Source organism: Heloderma suspectum, chromosome 1, assembly GCF_057233095.1.
Source record: "Heloderma suspectum isolate Gila_16-S chromosome 1, 16-S_ref, whole genome shotgun sequence".
NCBI classification, from domain to species: domain Eukaryota; kingdom Metazoa; phylum Chordata; class Lepidosauria; order Squamata; family Helodermatidae; genus Heloderma; species Heloderma suspectum.
The window spans coordinates 24,089,986-24,111,245 of record NC_139458.1 but is presented as its reverse complement, the minus strand read 5'-3'; the positions used below and the strand labels follow the sequence as shown (position 1 = coordinate 24,111,245).

At 45.1% G+C, this 21,260-nt stretch overlaps 1 protein-coding gene across 4 annotated transcripts in view; it reads left to right on the top strand.

Moving 5' to 3' along the window:
* Nucleotides 1-18,169: 18,169 nt before the first annotated feature.
* Nucleotides 18,170-21,260, top strand: part of PPP2R5C (protein phosphatase 2 regulatory subunit B'gamma) — a 117,489-nt gene continuing 114,398 nt past the window's right edge. For 2 of the 4 annotated variants that reach the window (XM_084838655.1, XM_084838631.1), the window contains exons 1-2: nucleotides 18,369-18,722; nucleotides 21,014-21,079. In XM_084838655.1, the coding sequence (XP_084694781.1) occupies nucleotides 18,690-18,722; nucleotides 21,014-21,079 (99 nt within the window). In that variant the 5' untranslated portion in view covers nucleotides 18,369-18,689. Of the gene's footprint in view, nucleotides 18,723-21,013; nucleotides 21,080-21,260 lie in introns of all 4 variants that reach the window. The other 2 variants (XM_084838640.1, XM_084838624.1) reach the window with 2 other exon arrangements.

Below are 21,260 nucleotides of genomic sequence, written 5' to 3'. Positions count from 1 at the left end.
CCATGGGAAGCCAGGCACCTGAGAACTCGGGTCTAGCAGGATTCCCACTGGCTTACGAGTTGGGAGTGGGTAAGACCCGGGCTATTTTCCTCAGATGGGAGACATGACCTTGATGGAGGCCCCTGCTTCTCAACCAGAGACACCTTTCATGGGAACAGGGCTGAAGGTCTCTGCAGGAGAAGGAATTTCAAAGGTGTCTCCCTTTGTCTGGTGTCAACTAAAGAGGGTAGAGCAGAGGCACCCCATGGGATGTAGCAACCACCTAAAAGCCTGGTTTCTTTGCCAGGATCTAATGTCCAATACTGATCTTTAGTGGCCTCTCTCTTGTATTTAAACCAGAGCAACCGGAAGTAAACTTTGTTGAAAGCAACGCTTTGATCACCTGAAAAGCTTCCCACTTTCACTGGAACTCTGGATCGGTGTAGTTTTATTTGGTGAGCCTTATTCAGGGTTGTTCGACTGTTTCATTGTGATGCTCCTGCTCAGGGACTTACACTGTGAACTGTGGATCTTTATTGGGACTGTAAAAGCTGATAGCTAATTACTGGAATTACTGCCGTTAAAGGGTTTACTGTGACTTGTGCCTTGTCTCAGGATCTGACCCCTGGCATGAACCTACCCATACACTATGTTCATCATCTAAGGCACTGCTCCAGGGGCCTCCTCCAAGGGAGGCTTGGAAAGTGGCAACAAGGCCTTCTCACTGCTGGCTCCTTAATTATGAATGATCTCCCTGACAAGGCCTGCCTGGCACCAACATTGTTATCTTTTTGGTGCCAGGTTGAGACCTTCCTCTTCTCTCAGGCATTTGGCAGCATATGATGAGGTTTAGTCAGGTCCTGGATTTTTCTTACTGTTGATTGTTTCAAATTGTTTACATATATGTGTGTGTGTGTGTATGCTGTCTGTTCATATGTTTGTATGTACATGTTTTTTTCGACTATGCACTTTGAATGGTTTTTAATCTTTGTAAACTACCCAGAGAGCTTTGGCTATGGGGCAGTATAGAATGTAATGACTGAAATGAAATAATTAAACCGTATTAAATTTACTGAAGTCTGAAGAGGGTTCCACGACACATTTTGAAATTTTTGCTGCAACAAGCCAGCACTCCTACATGTCTGGAAATAACACTTTCGGAAAGGGCTGGAGTTCTGTAGTAGAGAACATACTTTGCATGTAAAAGGATCCATGTGTGAAGCCCAGCATCTCCAGGTAGGGCTGGGAACGACTCCTGTCTGGAAACCTAGAGAGCTCCTGCCAGTCCATGTAGTCGGTACTGACCTCGATGGACCACTGCTCTGGCATGGTATATGGCAGTTTTTATTTATTTACGCTGTTTCTTAGCTGCTTCCCAAAGCAGTTTACAGCATAAAACCCAAGATGATTCAACATCAAACATATGCATACAATCACATTAATATAAACAGCAATGTTAAGTAAATTAGCTACAATAAAATATTATTTTTAAATACCCCTAACAGCAAATACTATTAAAATGTTCAGCTTAGAAACCAGGAGAAATGGATGAGGGTTTTCAACCCTCTTAAAAGCAGACACAGATGAGGTAATTCCCTAAAGTAGGGGCTACTGTGGAGAAGGCCCTGTCTCTAGTGCTGCCTTCCCCAACCTCGTACCGTCCAGATGTGTTGGACTACATTTCCCATAATCCTGCAGCCAGATGGCTGGTGGATTATGGCAGCTATAATCCAACACATCTGGAGGGCACCAGGTTGCGGAAGACTCCTCTTAGTGTCTGTCAGCTTCATATGTTAGATATGTTGGTGGATTCTTTCTTTCCTAGTAGATTTCTATATGACCCTTCAGGACTTAAAGCTCTCACAAGGCACTGTATAAACAATAAATAACACATAATAATCCAGTCACACAAATATAAGAACATCATTCTCAAAATGAACGAATAACACCTCTAAAATGAACAGAACTGAATATTTACAGGACAGCAGTTAATAAAATGCAGAGTGAAAGAAAAGTCTTCAAATGTTTTTTAAAACTGATAATGATAGAGCTGCACAAATTTCAGTTGCAGGGAGGAGTGAATTTCACAAATGTGGGGCCACCTCTGATAATGCCTGTTTTGTGGTTTCTTCATCCTAGTTTTGGGAGTCCCTTTCCTCCCTGCCCTTGTGTACCCTGAGTCTTCACATGGCCCAACATGCCTTGCCTTCTAGTTGCACTGACCTTAGCCCGCTTGGCATGCCAGCAGCTCTTTACATCCTTATAGGATCAGTGTCAAATCTCACAAAGTGCAGCTGGATTGTGAATGAAGCTGTCAGGTAGTTGATTTTACATGGGCAGCTGTCATAAAGCCATTTTTTATGTTACTTCCCAAGACAGAAATCTCTGTCCCCTTGAGATCTGATTTGCTGATCCGAGGATAAGATGCCATCAATAATTTATTTATAGTTTGCAGTCTCATTTCAGTTTTGACATAAATACTTTCAGTCTCTGTGAGTGAGTGTGTGTGTGTGTGTGTGTGAGAGAGAGACAGAGAGCACGAGCGAACGAAATGGATGCAGCTGCTCATTCATCCTTCCTGTTTGAAGCAAATTTCTCTATCATGTTTTTAATATAGTTTAATATATTGAAAGGCTTTAGAATTTTTAAAACATAATCCAAAATCAGGCATACAGTTAAGGGATATTTTAAGCTGCATTGTTGATTTGCCTAGAACACTTGTTACAAAATTATTTATTTGTGACATCTGTAGACCACTGAATACTAAAGCCACTCAGCAGTTCACAATCAATATTAAAATACATCTATTTATTATTTATTACATTTATATCCCACCTTTTTCCTCTTACAAGGAACCCAAGGCAGCTAACATTATCTTCCTCCTCTCCATTTTATCCTCACAACAACCCTGTGATGTAGGTTGGGCTGAGAGTTTGTGACTGGCCCAAAGTCACCCAGTGAGCTTCCATGGCCGAGGGGGAACTAGAAACCAGATCTCCTGGCTCCCAGTCCAACACTCTCACCACTATACCTCACTGGCTCTCCAAATACAATCTTAAAAACACAGTAGGAACACAACATTGAAAACACAACATTGAAACAACTAAAATAAAAACAATTCAAGGACAAGCAAAATGGAATGGCACAATTAATTTATTTACAGCCCAGGGAAAGCCTAGGTGAAAAGGTATGCTTTCAGGAGGTGTTTAAAAGATGTCACATTTTCTTCCTCCAGAACTGCATGAAGGAGGGTTTTCCAGAGGGTGGATGCTGTCATAGAGATTATAATCTAGGATGCTTTGCATAGTATCTCGGTAGGGTCACCACTTATGCATAAAAAAAAGAGAACAAAAGAGGACAGAGCTTTGCATAAAAGTTGCATATGCTAATTTACAGGTATAAATGCACTTTTAGAAACCATTACTGTAATTTCAATAGAAATACAATTTCATAGTGGGGAAGACAGTTTCCAGGACAGTTTCCAGGTATGCCTCCCTGTTCAGTCTGCTGTCCAGGTGCTAACTGCTGATGAGCACCTTCAAGGCCAGCTTCTGCTCTTTTTTTTATTTATTTTTTTCTTATGGTTTTTTATCTTTAAACCAGACTTGGACTGGTTGTTGTTGTTCAGTCGTTCAGTCGTGTCCGACTCTTCGTGACCCCATGGACCATAGCACGCCAGGCCTTCCTGTCCTGCGCTCTCTCCCGGAGCGTGCTCAAGTCCATATTCATTGCATCCGTGATGCTATCTAGCCATCTCATCCTCTGCCGTCCCCTTCTCCTTTTGCCTTCAGTCTTTCCCAGCATCAGGGTCTTTTCCAGGGAGTTTTCTCTTCGCATTAGGTGGCCAAAATATTGGAGCTTCAGCTTCATTATCTGTCCTTCCAATGAGCACTCAGGGTTGATTTCCTTTAGGATGAACTGATTTGACCTCCTTGCAGTCCAGGGGACTCGTAAGAGTCTTCTCCAGCACCACAGTTCGAAAGCATCAATTCTTCGGCGCTCAGCCTTCCTTATAGTCCAGCTCTCACAGCCATACATTACTACTGGGAAAACCATAGCTTTGATTAGACAGACCTTTGTCGGCAAGGTGATGTCTCTGCTTCTTACTATGCTGTCTAGGTTGGCCATAGCTTTCCTCCCAAGGAGCAAGCGTCTTTTAATTTCATGGCTACAGTCACCGTCTGCGGTGATCTTGGAGCCCAAGAAAGTAAAATCTCTCACTGCTTCCATTTCTTCCCCTTCTATATGCCAGGAAGTGATGGGGCCAGATGCCATGATCTTCGTTTTTTTAATGTTGAGTTTCAAACCAGCTTTTGCATTCTCCTCTTTCACCCTCAACAAGAGGCTCTTTAGATCCTCTTCGCTTTCTGCCATTAGGGTGGTATCGTCTGCATATCGGAGGTTGTTGATAATTCTCCCGGCAATCTTAATTCCGACCTCTGATTCATCCAACCCGGCATTTCTCATGATGTACTCTGCATATAAGTTAAATAAGCAGGGTGACAATATGCAGCCTTGTCGTACTCCTTTCCCAATTTTGAACCAATCGGTTGTTCCATGTCTGGTTCTTACTGTTGCTTCTTGACCCTCGTACAGGTTTCTCAGGAGACAGGTAAGGTGGTCTGGTACTCCCATCACTTTAAGAATTTGCCACAGTTTGTTGTGATCCACACAATCAAAGGCTTTAACCTAGTCAATGAAGCAGAAATAGACGTTTTTCTGGAATTCTCTTGCTTTCTCCATGATGCAGCGAATGTTGGCGATTTGATCTCTAGTTCCTCTGCCTCTTCTAAACCCAGCTTGTACTTCCAGTAGTTCTCGGTTTGCATACTGCTGAAGCCTAGCTTGTAGGATTTTGAGCATCACCTTGCTGGCATGTGAAATGAGCGCAATTGTGCGGTAGTTTGAACACTCTTTGGCGTTGCCCTTCTTTGGAATTGGAATGTAAACTGACCTTTTCCAGTCTTGTGGCCACTGTTGAGTGTTCCAGATTTGTTGGCATATTGAATGCAGCACTTTAACAGCATCATCTTTTAGGATTTTAAATAGCTCAGCTGGAATACTGTCATCTCCGCTAGCTTTGTTGTTACTAATGCTTCCTAAGGCCCACTTGACTTCACTCTCTAGGATGTCCGGCTCAAGTTCAGTGACCGCACTATCATGGCTATCAGGGACATTCAGATCTTTCCTGTATAGTTCTTCTGTGTATTCTTGCCACCTCTTCTTAATCTCATCTGCTTCTGTTAGGTCCCTGCCTTCTTTGTCCTTTATCATGCCCGTCTTTGCACAAAACGTTCCCTTGAGATCTCCAATTTTCTTGAAGAGATCTCTAGTCTTTCCCATTCTGTTGTTTTCCTCGATTTCTTTGCATTGTTCATTTAAGAAGGCCTTCTTGTCTCTCCTTCCTATTCTCTGGAACTCTGCATTCAGTTGGGTATATCTTCCCCTTTCTCCCTTGCTTTTCGCTTCCCTTCTTTCCTCAGCTACTTGTAAAGCCTCATCAGACAGCCACTTGGCTTTCTTGCATTTCTTTTTCTTTGGGACGGATTTCGTTGCTGCCTCCTGAACAATGTTACGGACCTCCATCCATAGTTCCTCAGGCACTCTGTCTATCAGGTCTAATCCCTGAAATCTATTCCTCACCTCCACTGTATATTCATCAGGGATATGATTTAGGTCATACCTGAACGGTTTAGTGGTTTTCCCGACGTTCTTCAATTTAAGCCGAAATTTTGCAAGAAGCAGCTCATGATCTGAGCCACAGTCAGCTCCAGGTCTTGTTTTTACTGACTGTATGGAGCTTCTCCATCTTTGGCTGCAAAGGACATAATCAATCTGATTTCGATATTGACCATCTGGTGATGTCCATGTATAGAGCCGCCTCTTGTGCTGTTGGAAAAGAGTGTTTGCTATGATCAGCATGTTCTCTTGGCAAAACTCTATTAGCTTTTGTCCTGCTTCATTTTGTACACCAAGGCCATGCCTGCCTGTTATCCCGGTGATTTCTTGACTTCCTACTTTAGCATTCCAATCCCCTATGATGAAGAGGACATCTTTTTTTGGTGTTAGTTCTAGAAGGTGTTGTAGGTCTTCATAGAACCGATCAACCTCAGCTTCTTCGGCCTCAGTGGTTGGCGCATAGACTTGAATTACTGTGATGTTGAATGGTTTGCCTTGGATTCGTACTGAGATCATTCTATCATTTTTAAGATTGTACCCCAGTACTGCTTTTCCCACCCTTTTGTTGACTATGAGTGCTACTCCGACTGGACAACCCTTCAAATAGAGGACACCTTCAAACAGAGGGCAGTCATCTGTTAAGTAGGAAATATGGTCACCATAGATGGAAATGCTGATAGTATGTGCCATTTCTCAATGTTTTGCCACAGTCTAGTGTGACTGTGAGAAACAGAACCCAGGATGGGGCCATGTAGGTGAAGGGGGTGGGGCTACACAGATAGGAACAACAGGCTGGATCTACAAAGGCTGGAAGTCACCATAGGCCGGAAGCAGGTTTCAGCCCTATCCCAAATCCTATTTCCATGTGCCGTCCTTTATATTCTCCCATCTAAGTAAATAACTGCTGCTGCGGTTTGCTTCTATGGGAAATAAGTAAAGTGACAGAGATCGGATGGCAGGCAGGGGATAAAAATGTGTCTCTGTATGCAGAGTCCCCTTAGAGCGGCCCCTTCCATATCACCAAAACAGAGGAAATGCATTACAGAAAAGAGGATTCAAATTTGCATAAGGACATAAGAAGAGCTGTGCTGGATCAGACCAAGGGTCCATCTAGTCCAGCATTCCATTCACACAGCTGCCCACAGGGAACCCACAAGCAGGACAGGAACGCAATAGCGCCCTCCTGGTCGTATTCCCCAACAACTGCTGTACATAAGCATACTGCATAATATTTGCATATGATCGTGTATATATATATAGATGCAAGTTGAGACAAAATTACTATATTTTACATAGAAATACATCTCCCCATAGTGGGGAAGACTGTGATCAGGTGACATATGTGCCTTCTCACTCTGCAGTCTTGCGGTTCTTTGGGGGGGGTGCATGCAAGCATGCGTGTGCACATATAATACAATTAACTAAAACAGCAGCATTAAAATGTCATTCCAATATAAATAGTTAACATACAATAAAATATAATGTAAAATATGGAATATTGGCCAGCATCAATTCAGGGTGGATTGAAACATCCAAGTCTTTAAGGCCTAAAATTTAAAAGTAGTCAGGGAATGGCCAGTTGCTCTGGGAACTAAACAGTTTAGAGAGTCCAATTTCTGTGAGGGAAGAAAAAGTAATCAGTTTTGATGGGATTATAAAAGCCACAAACAGGAGCAGGCTAGGGATTAAGGTTCTGCGCAGTAGAAAAAAGTACAGGTCAGGGAGTCCAGAGGCAATGATTCTGAAGAAAGGTAACGTAAAAGAAAATGGACTGGAAAAGGGTGAGAAAGATGGAGGGAGGGAGGGGAATTAGAGAATGAGAAAAAGAGCAACTGAGATAGGGTATGCTTTCAACTTGACAACTCCTAGCACTGAGTTGTATCCAATATTAGTTCTACTTAAAATAGATCCATTTAAATGAATGGGACTTAAGTCAGAATAACATTGGATGCAACCGTTATCCATTCATTTCTCTTCTACAGCAAGCTCTATGTGGAATTGCAACTGACTTTCCACACTTTCATTGAGGGGCGGGGAGGTATATTTCTTAAGATCTTTAAGAAGATCTTAAAGACGATTTCAGATCTTCTTAAATCTATTTTTTTAGTTTGCATTAAAGAACTGTTATAATTTAAGTGTGATTATCTTGATAACAGGGACTGTGTCCTATTTTTCTTCACCCTCAAGGTTGTCAACAGAAAATACTTGCACTATTTCATTCCTTTCCCACAGCCCTACATAATCTGAGTATCTGTAGGTGTTAGAAGCAGCTATATCTGTTAAATTGCGTCTCCCACAGTTTCTGACTTTGTTACTCTTTTCCACTGATTGGTTGCATTGCTGCTTTTGATACTGCAAATTGTTTTTCTACTGTAGTGGAGTAAAATAGACAAAGACAGTTTAAGGGTGGTGGTCCACATGATCCCAGAATTACAGCAGGGAAAATTTCCGGAGGGGTAGCCACATTAGTCTGTTGCAGCGAAAGTAACAAAGGGTTTTGTGGCATGTTAAAGAAAAACAAATTTATTATGGCACAAGCATTCCTGGACTACAATCGACTTTATCAGATGCTTGAAGTGTTATCCTGAGTTACAAGCTATATACACATGGTTAGGAGCGGGTGGTTGTAAACATTCAGAGAGGTCAGAGGGAAATGAAATGTGTGAAGTATAGGCAGTAGTAATTACATTATTAACTGTGGCCATTCACAAAACAGTTGTTGGGTGATAAACAGAGGCATCCTGACATTAGTAAACTAATTAACACATGTAGTGTGATTTAAAAAAAAAAATCCTTTGTCTTGATTCAAGATTTGCTATTGCTGAAAAGCCCTGTGCCGTAGCAAAGACAAGTCAAGGACTGCATAGATATACATGCTCAGCTGAAATATCTAAACCAGGGGTGTGGAACTTCAGGTCCATGGGACAGACCAAACTGCCTGGGGACCCACTCTGGCCTGCCAAGGTCCCCCAGGGGGCTCTGCCCCTTTCCCCCCAACTGCTGATCATTTGGTGTTTTCCCAATTTTTGCACACACACCCGTCCCCCATTCTAAAAGTTGTAATGCCCCTCCTAAGCTTTGTTACTGGCAAAAATTAGTTTAGGCTAAAATATGCCTCCCCTTCATGGATCACTGCCTTGTTGTGGCGAAGGGGCTTGCGTAACTCAGTGAAGCCATAAGCTATGCCGTGCAGGGCCACCCAAGACGGACAGGTCATGGCAGAGAGTTCTGACAAAATGTGGTCCACTGGAGAAGGAAATGGCAACCCACTCCAGTATTCTTGCCAAGAAAACCCCATGGAACGTATCACAAGGCTAAAAGAGATGACGCCGGAAGATGAGCCCCTCAGGTCGGAAGGTGTCCAGTATGCTACTGGGGAAGAGCAGAGGGTATTTCCAAGTAGCGCCAGAAAGAGTGAAGCGGCTGGGCCAAAGCTGAAAGGACACTCAGCTGTGGATGTGTCTGGTGGTGAAAAGAAAATCCGATGCTGTAAAGAACAATATTGTTTAGGAACCTGGAATGTCAGATCAATGAATCAAGGTAAGCTGGAGGTGGTCAAACATGAGATGGCAAGATTGAACATCGACATCTTGGGAATCAGCGAACTAAAATGGACAGGCATGGGTGAATTTAATTCAGGTGACCATCATATCTACTATTGTGGGCAAGAATCCCTTAGAAGAAATGGAGTAGCACACATAGTCAACAAAAGGGTGGGAAAAGCAGTACTGGGGTACAATCTTAAAAATGATAGAATGATCTCAGTACGAATCCAAGGCAAACCATTCAACATCACAGTAATTCAAGTCTATGCCCCAACCACTGATGCCGAAGAAGCTGAGGTTGATCGGTTCTATGAAGACCTCCAACACCTTCTAGAACTAACACCAAAAAAAGATGTCCTCTTCATCATAGGGGACTGGAATGCTAAAGTAGGAAGTCAAGAAATCACCGGGATAACAGGCAGGCATGGCCTTGGTGTACAAAATGAAGCAGGACAAAAGCTAATAGAGTTTTGCCAAGAGAACATGCTGATCATAGCAAACACTCTTTTCCAACAGCACAAGAGGCGGCTCTATACATGGACATCACCAGATGGTCAATATCGAAATCAGATTGATTATGTCCTTTGCAGCCAAAGATGGAGAAGCTCCATACAGTCAGTAAAAACAAGACCTGGAGCTGACTGTGGCTCAGATCATGAGCTGCTTCTTGCAAAATTTCGGCTTAAATTGAAGAACGTCGGGAAAACCACTAAACCGTTCAGGTATGACCTAAATCATATCCCTGATGAATATACAGTGGAGGTGAGGAATAGATTTCAGGGATTAGACCTGATAGACAGAGTGCCTGAGGAACTATGGATGGAGGTCCGTAACATTGTTCAGGAGGCAGCAACGAAATCCGTCCCAAAGAAAAAGAAATGCAAGAAAGCCAAGTGGCTGTCTGATGAGGCTTTACAAGTAGCTGAGGAAAGAAGGGAAGCGAAAAGCAAGGGAGAAAGGGGAAGATATACCCAACTGAATGCAGAGTTCCAGAGAATAGGAAGGAGAGACAAGAAGGCCTTCTTAAATGAACAATGCAAAGAAATCGAGGAAAACAACAGAATGGGAAAGACTAGAGATCTCTTCAAGAAAATTGGAGATCTCAAGGGAACGTTTTGTGCAAAGACGGGCATGATAAAGGACAAAGAAGGCAGGGACCTAACAGAAGCAGATGAGATTAAGAAGAGGTGGCAAGAATACACAGAAGAACTATACAGGAAAGATCTGAATGTCCCTGATAGCCATGATAGTGCGGTCACTGAACTTGAGCCGGACATCCTAGAGAGTGAAGTCAAGTGGGCCTTAGGAAGCATTAGTAACAACAAAGCTAGCAGAGATGACAATATTCCAGCCGAGCTATTTAAAATCCTAAAAGATGATGCTGTTAAAGTGCTGCATTCAATATGCCAACAAATCTGGAACACTCAACAGTGGCCACAAGACTGGAAAAGGTCAGTTTACATTCCAATTCCAAAGAAGGGCAACGCCAAAGAGTGTTCAAACTACCGCACAATTGCGCTCATTTCACATGCCAGCAAGGTGATGCTCAAAATCCTACAAGCTAGGCTTCAGCAGTACGTGAACCGAGAACTACCGGAAGTACAAGCTGGGTTTCGAAGAGGCAGAGGAACTAGAGATCAAATCGCCAACATTCGCTGCATCATGGAGAAAGCAAGAGAATTCCAGAAAAACGTCTATGTCTGCTTCATTGACTAGGTTAAAGCCTTTGATTGTGTGGATCACAACAAACTGTGGCAAATTCTTAAAGTGATGGGAGTACCAGACCACCTTACCTGTCTCCTGAGAAACCTGTACGAGGGTCAAGAAGCAACAGTAAGAACCAGACATGGAACAACCGATTGGTTCAAAATTGGGAAAGGAGTACGACAAGGCTGCATATTGTCACCCTGCTTATTTAACTTATATGCAGAGTACATCATGAGAAATGCCGGGTTGGATGAATCAGAGGTCGGAATTAAGATTGCCGGGAGAATTATCAACAACCTCCGATATGCAGACGATACCACCCTAATGGCAGAAAGTGAAGAGGATCTAAAGAGCCTCTTGTTGAGGGTGAAAGAGGAGAATGCAAAAGCTGGTTTGAAACTCAACATTAAAAAAACGAAGATCATGGCATCTGGCCCCATCACTTCCTGGCATATAGAAGGGGAAGAAATGGAAGCAGTGAGAGATTTTACTTTCTTGGGCTCCAAGATCACCGCAGACGGTGACTGTAGCCATGAAATTAAAAGACGCTTGCTCCTGGGGAGGAAAGCTATGGCAAACCTAAACAGCATAGTAAGAAGCAGAGACATCACCTTGCCGACAAAGGTCCGTGTAATCAAAGCTATGGTTTTCCCAGTAGTAATGTATGGCTGTGAGAGCTGGACTATAAGGAAGGCTGAGCGCCGAAGAATTGATGCTTTCGAACTGTGGTGCTGGAGAAGACTCTTACGAGTCCCCTGGACTGCAAGGAGGTCAAATCAGTCCATCCTAAAGGAAATCAACCCTGAGTGCTCATTGGAAGGACAGATAATGAAGCTGAAGCTCCAATATTTTGGCCACCTAATGCGAAGAGAAAACTCCCTGGAAAAGACCCTGATGCTGGGAAAGACTGAAGGCAAAAGGAGAAGGGGACGGCAGAGGATGAGATGGCTAGATAGCATCACGGATGCAATGAATATGAACTTGAGCACGCTCCGGGAGAGAGCGCAGGACAGGAAGGCCTGGCGTGCTCTGGTCCATGGGGTCACGAAGAGTCGGACACGACTGAACGACTGAACAACAACAACAAAAATATGCCGGCACTTTTTGATATTTGGGCCCAGACCCTTTTGTCTTGGGCTCTATCCCTGTTGCCTTCATCTCTGCCCATCACTGGAATGTGATCCCTGAGCGCTTCACCAAATCTGAATTTGGCCCTTGGGCTGAAAGTGGTTCAACACCCCTGGCCTAAACTCTGTGGGCAAAATCCAACATAAGTCCTACTTAGAGTAGACCCATTGAAATGAATGGGACTTAAGTCTTAATGTTGGATTTTCCCGTGTTTTTTCCGTCTTAGGGCGCAATCCTATAGCTGCTAGATAGTGGCTAGTTGGCCACAGGATTGTTCAGTTTCCAGGAACTGACCTCGGAGTCTGTGCTCTGAGATCGTTTCCCGGAAAACCACCTGTAAATTCGGTCCTGTTTAACCTCAGAACCTGCACCAAATGGGTCCGAAGCACCCCAGTGGGTAGCCAGGCTAATCCCAACAGGTAAACATCACCACAGAACATCACTACAGACAAGATTGTAACATGAAACTATATTTATGGCTTTATTGGTGAAAATTCAGGAGAAAAACAAAAAAAAAGAAAATAGCATGGTGGTTATATGAGCATTAGAAATTCTCTCTCCAATTACAGGGAAAGAGAATGCAACAAAAACAGAAGATAAATCAAAAGAATTGCAATTGCCAAAGCTGGTACTATGAACTTGGCCAATAAGATAACAGCTTGAGCTTCTAACATTGTTATGACTCCTCTTTCCAACTTACTCCTGTTTACTACTTGCAGTTCAAAGCTAAACGAAAACAATTCAACCTATGTGTTAACCCTCCCATTACCTCCTCCTGCTTCTTACTTGAATACAAAAACTTATGCTGAAGCATTACTAAGGTCCTCTAGGCATAGGAAGAGTAGAGGAAGAAGTTGGAGTGAACAGAAAACTCAAGACTTGGGAATAATTCCCATTGTCACCTCTGAAGATGGGATTCCAAATCCCCTCCTCAGATATAACCTTCAAGTCCCAAGCTTAAAAAACACTCCAAGTCCCAAACCCAGAAATCACTCTAAGTCCCAAACTCAGAAATAATTCTAAGTGCCAAAGTCTAAGAGTCTAAAAAGGTCCATAGTTACCTAAGTCCGTGGGTCTGGTGGCACAGCAGAAAGAAGGAAGTGGAGCAGCAGCAGGAACAAAAAAAGCACCATCCCGGGGCGCCCATTCCCCGGGCTTTTATACCCCTGCTCTCATCAAAGGTGGGGCCTAAGGAGCAATGAGACCGTCAGCCTCCGATAGAAAATGGGGTGCACGTGGTTAGAGCATTTGCTCACCAATCAGAAACCAGGTGTCCCATCTATCTCCCATAATTTCACATGTCTGGGGAACATGTCTGGCACTATCACAAACGGGCTACTTTGAAATGTCCCAACATATGACCCAAAGTCAACCATCCGGGCATGCTATCTTGATTGACGCATTGCTCTTCAGTATATCTTCTTTGAACTCCCGGTCATCTTTGGCCATTTTTGGACATATCCACCCAGACACCTCCTCCTAGTTGTTGCTCATGCTCAGGGCTACACTTCCCCGCCCAACTAGCATCGAGTAGGGACATTCTCTTATCAGCAGGTGTACACCACGAGAAGTCAAAACAGTACTTTTCCTCCTCTCAGTAGGCATCTGAGCATGCTCAGTTCTGCTGTTCATCTCATTTAGACACTCTGCCAGCATGTCGTGGCCTTGAGCAAGCTCTGTTAAGCCGCTTGTAAAGACAGCCACATTTTTCCCCCGTTCTTCAAAGACAGTCCTGAAAAATCTCAGTTAGAGTCTCAGTTAGTGAAATCACATCATTTAGTATAGAATCAAACTTCACGGTCTTCTCGCCCAGGGGTCAAGAGTCTAGAATACAAAGCTGGTTACGAGTCTGGGGTCTTCTAGGGGCTCTTCTTGTAGGCCTCTCCCAGATTAAATCAGCCATCTTTACTCTTTGTTAACCCTTTTCAGTACCAGATTAACACCACCTCCGCCCCCCCACACACACACACATACTTCATAGGCAGCACAGATCATACCCATGCTCTGCGCTCAGATCAGCAGTGCGGAGAGGGGCAAAAAGGAGGAGAAGATCCCCTCTGTGCTCTGCCCATCCTGTATTGGATAGGCGGTTGCCTCTGAGTTCTGAGACGGCTGCCTATCCCAATAGGATTGCTCCCTTAACATGTTATCCCCGATTGCATTGGGCTACTTACTTCCTGGGGACTTCCACAACTGGGGGCTGCTATACAGTGGAAAATTCTGAGAGTGCCTTGGACTGCAAGAAGATCAAACCAGTCCATACTCCAGGAAATAAAGCCAGACTACTCGCTTGAGGGAATGATATTAAAGGCAAAACTGAAGTACTTTGGCCACATTATGAGAAGACAGGATACCCTGGAGAAGATGCTGGTGCTAGGGAAAGTGGAAGGCCAAAGGAAGAGGGGCCGACCAAGGGCGAGGAGGATGGATGATATTCTGGAGGTGACGGACTCGACCTTGGGGGAGCTGGGGGTGGCGACGGCCAACAGGAAGCTCTGGCGTGGGCTGGTCCATGAAGTCACGAAGAGTCGGAAGCGACTGACCGAATAAACAACAACAACATACAGTGGACCCTCTTCAGGGTCCACACCAACCTCCCCTCTCTATGAGGTGGGTCACATAACAGGCTCTCAGTTGATGAGGGCAGACTCTAGGCAGGTTTATGGGGGAGGAGGTGGTCTTTCAGATAACTTGGTCCCCAACTGTTTAGGGCTTTATAGGTAAGAACCAGCACATTGAATTGGGCTCGGAAACCAATAGGAAGCTAATGAAGCTGATTCAAGACGTGTTGTCAAGAAATCCATTTTCCTTCTGTGTCTGAGCAGCCTGTAAAGTTCCATTCCTTGAGGCTGAGCCTGCATATGTGCATTAGGCCATCTGTGTGTGTTATCTTATACCATTCAGGGCTTCAAGGCCACAGTGGCACTCTCACTAATTGGGCTGAACAAACATAGCTGAGTGTTTGCGGAAACTTTCTGCACCCTCCACACAAAGCCTGAGAATATTGTTTTAGGTAGCTTGTGATTGGCTAATAAGAATCACATTACCTTGGGGAAAGATTTTTGGGTATAAAACCATGGGGGCTACACCTGCCCAAGATCTTCTTCTATGTCTTGGGTTCTAATTGGCTCCATTTGGCCCTGTCCTATTGAAGACCCATGCCTTGGTACATATAGGCAGGTTTTACCCAGTTCTGTTATTTTTCCTTGTAAGTACTGTTTCCAAAGATTGCTCTTTTTCCTTGGTATGTTATTCCCTTTTGTGAATAAATGTACCACCTATTAGAACTGAATGTGTATGCTTTATTCCAATTAAGCATTGGTACTAAATCCAGAGCTTTCCTCTTGGTTGTTGCTACTGTTTAAAGCTTCAGGCTTCAGGCTTGGAAACAGAAGGTGCAGCTTGGGCCCTTGTTTCATAAGCTTTAAGGGTGTCCTGTAAGGTCTGAGAGTCCCCTGGCTCAGGCTAAATTGGATGTAAGGGGTGGTGGCAGCCTACCTTATTGGGCTGGGGTTCAGTCCAAGCAGTCTTTGTCCCTGCCTACACTGCCAAGAGTTAGAGCACTCCCTTCACAGGTGTTGTATGAAGTCTATAAAATGTACAGGTTGTAGAGGCCTGCATTGAAGAACATGTTTTCACAAGAAGTAGTACCATGGGAAGGAGAACATCTGGCTGGATACACTTTTAAAGTTATGGGAGTACTTGAACCTATGAGTTAGTGTGCCACCAAAGAAAGCAGTGCATAGGACTTGGTTCTAGACTAGGGCTGGGAAATCTCTTTCAGCCTGAGGGCTGAATTTTTAGAGAAGCTGGGGGGGGGTGCATTCCGGGGGGGGGTCAAAGGCAAAGGGGATGGGGACGGGGCCTAAACCCCCAAATACCAGCATATTTTAGCTTAAAGTTCTTACTGTCAGTAACTAAGCCTTAGTAGAGGCATTTTAACATTTTAGAATGGGGAAACAAACTGCAAAAACTGGAAACCCAACAAATGATTGGCAGTCAGAGGAAAGAAGATATGGTTAGGAAAGGGGATGTGGCTATCTGGGAAACCCCAGGAGGCCAGATCAGGAGGGCCTGATTTGGCCTGCAAGCCTGAGGTTGCCCACCCCTGTTCTAGACTTACCAGTACCAACAGTCAGCACAAAACTGCACTTGCCCCATGTACTGAGCATAGAAAGGCAGGGAGAGTTGCATGGCTGTGTCATGGAGGATACTTGGCAACCTACACCTGCCTCTTTTTGTGGCTTGCAGTTTTTAAAAGGGAATCTTGTATCCCTTGGAACTGTTAGAATGAAAGAAAACATGTTTTCGACACTTAGTGCTTCCACAATAGGGGTGCTTCCAAGATGTTTCTTTGATCATGCAATCGCCCTGCCTCATTTATGAAACTTTGGAGGGGTCCAGACAATATCATCTTCTACTTGTAACACTCCTGTATTTTCCCACTGCTTCCATCTCTTTCTTTCCACAAAAGAGCCATTAAGGAGGAGAAAACAGAATAGCTGCACAGTGTCTTTCGATACATAGCGGTAGGAGCCATCCTTCTGGAAGCATGGCTAGTGGTGTTTATGCTGGAATTGTTCCTCTTTGTTCACTCACTTTTAACATCATAATCAAATTGTTTCTCCCTTGGGTTTCCCAGATCTTTGGAGAGCTCACAAAATTTGAATTTGGGTGGTGGTGGGTGGAAAGAAAAGGACTGTAGCACAGTCTCCACAAAGGTAATTGTTTTAGGTTCACTCTTCTGTCTTTAAAAAGAAATATAGTTTTGACACGTGCATCATTTTGGGTGGTTGAGCCTATTGCCACATCTCTATAACTTGGCACATGTTCAGTGACATCTTAGTGGCATGATTTTTTAAAAATCTAATTCGCACTAAATGCTGCTTGTGTGTTTTTTGCCAACATATTAAAAGATTATTAAAATATTTGTGCAATAGCACAAATGAAGAACAATCTTAGTGAAATATTTTTTTAAAAGATGATCAGAATAAACATGCTGTTAAAATTACGTGCTTAGCTGCATTGTTACTCGCCTGCCTACTTGGCTATGTCACTGTCACTAGTGTGGATGGAACATAGCAGGACATATACATGAAAGTACATGGGCTGAACCTCAGACCTGTGGGCCAAATCTGGCCTGCCTGGGCTCCCAATACAGCCCTCTGCAGTTCCCTAGACAGCCATGCTCCTTCCCCTGACCTCATGGCCTCAGTTATCATTTGGTGATTTCCTAGGTTTTGCCCATGCTTTCCCCCATTCTAAAAGATTGGAATACCTCTCCTAAGGCCTAGTTACCGGCAGTAAGTGCTTTAAGCTAAAATATGCTCGTATATTTGTTATTTTGGCCGTACAACAGATGTATTCCGGCCTAAGTTTTTGTGGACTACATAACCCAAGGCCACTTCACCAGATGCATGAAGCGTTGACCTCAAATTGGCAGATTTATGTATACATGCTATGGGCAGCGGGGCCTTGGAGATGTAAACTGTGGTGTCAAGAGGGAACCGAAATGCAAAGGACTCCGACAGCGACCGCTACCAGTTGCCGTTCACAAAATCGTTAATAGCGACATCGCAATGGTGACCCCATTAACATATGTAGCACGACTAAAACACTACTTGTGAAGTGTGTGCCCGTTTCAAAGTGTGTTGCTCACGAGGTTATCAATAGCGGAGCGTCTTTTCGGGAGAATCCGAAACGCTCTCCCACACCTTTACAAAGATTGTATAGGTTTCGTATCAAGATTTCACGAGAAACAGCACCGAGGCCGGTGGGATGGCGTGGAGCCTTTCAGACTCGTCTCTTTTCCTCTCCTCCTTCAGTGCTTGAAGGCCGCCAAGACTCCCTGAGGCAGCCTTCCCCCAACCCGGTGCTGTCCAGATGCCTTGCACGACAGCTCCCATTATCCCCAGCCAGCACCCTGGGGTGTTTCAGACCCTGCTCTCCGCCCCGCCCCCCAGCTTCCAGCCACCACCACGGCGGGGCCCCAGAAGAACAAACAGCGTGCTGGGTGGGGATGATAGGGGTTGTAGTCCAACACACCGGGAGGGCGTCAGGCCGGGGAAAGACTGCCCTAAGCGCTCGGCTTCGGGCGGTGGGCTGTCTCCGCCCCTTTCTCCTCCCTTAGAGAGGGAAGCGGGCGCGGCGAGCCCCCGGCCGCCGACCTCCACCTCGGCGCATTTCTGCGCGCGGGGAAGGAGGCGGCGGCGCCCTCCGAGCCTCTCCCGCCGGCTGCGGGGGAGGAGACGTGGAAGGGGGCGAGGAGGACGGAGAACGTTGGCGCCACGTGACGCGGACGAGCCAATGGAGAGGCGGCCTCTTGGCCCCGCCGTGAAGCGGCGAGAGCTGCCGGCGGAGGCTGCCTCAGTTCCCTCCTCGTCCTCCGGCTTCGCTCCTGGGAGTCGGGCGGGGGAGAGGGCAGCGTCCTGGGCGGGGTCCGAGGGCGGGAGCCAGCGAGCGCGGGAGGCAAGCCGGCTGGCTGGCCGGCCGCTGGAGTGGGAGTAGCAGCAGCTGGAGGAGGAGGAGGAGGAGGAGAGGGGGAAAGGAAGGCAGAGAGGCAACGGGGCCGCCGCCGCTCCCGCCACCGTCCCCCGTGGGAGGCTGCGACTCTCCGGCCTGGCGGGCCCCCAGCCACCCAGCCGATCGGCCATGCCGAATAAAAACAAGAAGGAGAAGAGTCAGGTCAGGCCCGAGAGAAGGCGGCGGCGGGTGAAGTAGTCCCAGGCAGGAGCAGGCCCCGGGGAGGGGTCCAGTTGCCTGGGCGGAGGCAGGCCCGTGAGGGCTGGGAAGCGAATTTGGGGAGGGGGCTGTGAGAGAGAGAGGGCAGAGGGGGCGGTGTGGGCTCCCGGGGCGATGGGCGCTGCAACCAGGAGGGCGCCTGGAGGGCGGGGGGCCCAAAGAGATGCACGCTCGGACTCACGCTGGGTGTTACTCCTGGGAGTGACGTCTTCCCACCTGCAGTACTTGAGGTGGTAACGCACGCGTGCAGACACACACACACACCCCTCTTCGTCAGGGTGACAAAGGGCAAGAGGCACGAGGTTGTACTTTGAGGAGGGAAGGGGAGAGATCAACTAAGAGTCTTGTGGCTCTTAAGGACTAATAGATTTATTGTGGCTTAAGCTTTAAATCTGCTAGTCCTTTTCCGGTGCCACAAGATTCTTTTTGTTGCAACAGATGTAATGCGGCTACCCCCTCTGGAGGTAGTTGCTTTGAGGCTGTTTCTGGATGGATCAAGGGTTCTCTGCTCAAGAGTGGTGGGTTTGTGGGTTGTTTTTTTGGACGATAGTGCATGCTTGTGAGTGCCATATTAGGAGGGGTGGTGGTGGAGTGTCTTCTGTCAAAGGGTAGCATGACTAAGGTCATTGTGAAAAACACTCCCAACAGAGTTGACATGGTGGAATCAATGCCATTAAAAAAATTAAATAGGGCATGTACCACCCACTTCCAGATACTCTTACCATTTTTCTGGGTTTGACTTGGTCATGTATCCGTAAAACTGTCAGCAAGCAAATAAAGCAAGTGTTAAGGTTTAACATGCTGTCTCCTGTTCAGGTAGGAAATCATATATGCATCTTGATACAGGCCCACCCACGGTGAAGTAAGCAACAGTTAGGCATAATTCTAAGTAATGCTGCAAACCTATGCACGTGTACTTGGGAGTAAGCCTATGCTCAATGAAACTTACTTTGCATAAACATACATAGAATCCAGCTGTATGCCTGTTAAGGGTTGCAGCCTTTGTCTCCTACTTGACCAAGTAACTGAGGCAGAGGCCTGGCCTCTTACAGGCATTCCAAGGAGTCTGTTTTAGTGCTAACCCTAAAATAAAAAGTATCCTCTTCCACTTAACAAGCTTCCTGGAGTGCTGAACTCCATGCAGCATCTCCACATCTGTTCAGAATTTGAGCATGTTTGTTGCACTTTATGTTTTATGTCTTTTATACATCCATATGATGTCCAAACTGGCCTGCTGCAGCCTGTTTTTTCGGTCCAAGAAAGAAATACCTAGCGAACATCTCCTTTTTTCAGGACAAGAAGCTGGGCATGGTGTGATAGCTGGTAGCCTGGGTTCTAGTTGTCAGCTGAGTTCTGAAGTGCTAGAAAAAACATAGTATGGCATTGTAAGCCATGTCTTGGTCTGGTTCCCCCATTTGGTGCTGTTTGTATGCCCTACACACTAGGGAGTGAGCCTTGGGGTGCTTCCAGACAGAGACAACCAGAAGGCATTGTGCAGCATTTCCGTCTTTTCTTTAACGGATTTTCTGTGGTAAGAAAAATGGAAGAAATGGTGGGAAAACACAAGATGGTTATGAGTGGAAGATGTCATCATCTGGACCCCCCATAACATTCCATGAATGATGGAGGGCAAGGGTGCTATAAAAGTCTTGTCTGGAAGCACCCTTGAATTTGCATGTCCTCTCCACTGCATGTAGAGAGCCTTTGATATGAACACAAGTAGGACTTACAAGTGGGCCGAAAGCATGAACTAGTTCTCAGAATCATAGTGATGTCATAGATCACCTGTTACAATTCTGCTACCAAGGATTCCCTAGGCTTCAGCTATACCAGCTGTGGCCATCCAGCTGCCTTTTAAAATTCTCCAGGGAAAAAGATTTCTCAGACCCCAGTGACTCTCTCCAGATTCCTAAACTGTTCTTACAAATCAGAAAGCATTGCCTGATTTCTGTAGTACTTGCTTCAACCTTATTTAACTGATTCTTGTTCCTTCTTATTCCCTCTCTTCTTTCTGACCTCTTCCTTTGATATTTTAAAACTATTGCATGCTTGCTTTGACATGTATTGGGGTTATTTCCCTTGGTTTTAAAATTATACTTCTTGATGAGTTTAGGCTTAATTTTTATCTGTTATAGAAGGCATGTGTTTCAGTTTACTAAAAAAAGGGGGGTCATAACCAAAATTGTACTGTGTTTCTGTTTCTGCTGAAACTTACATATCTCTGTAAATTTCAGGAACCTCCAAAAGCAGGAAAAAGTGGGAAAAGTAGCAAAGATGTGCAAGATAACCTGGACATCGAGGTAAGTGTTATAAAATAAACATGTTGCTATCTGTGAGAAATTATTATGCTGAAGTTCTATAAAATTAAGATTTCCTTCACTGGTATACATTCGTCAGAGCTTTTTCCATCTCTCTTGAAATCATCAATAACTTCTCAGGTACAAACTTCTACAAGTGAAGTTTCTCAATGGCCTCATTTTG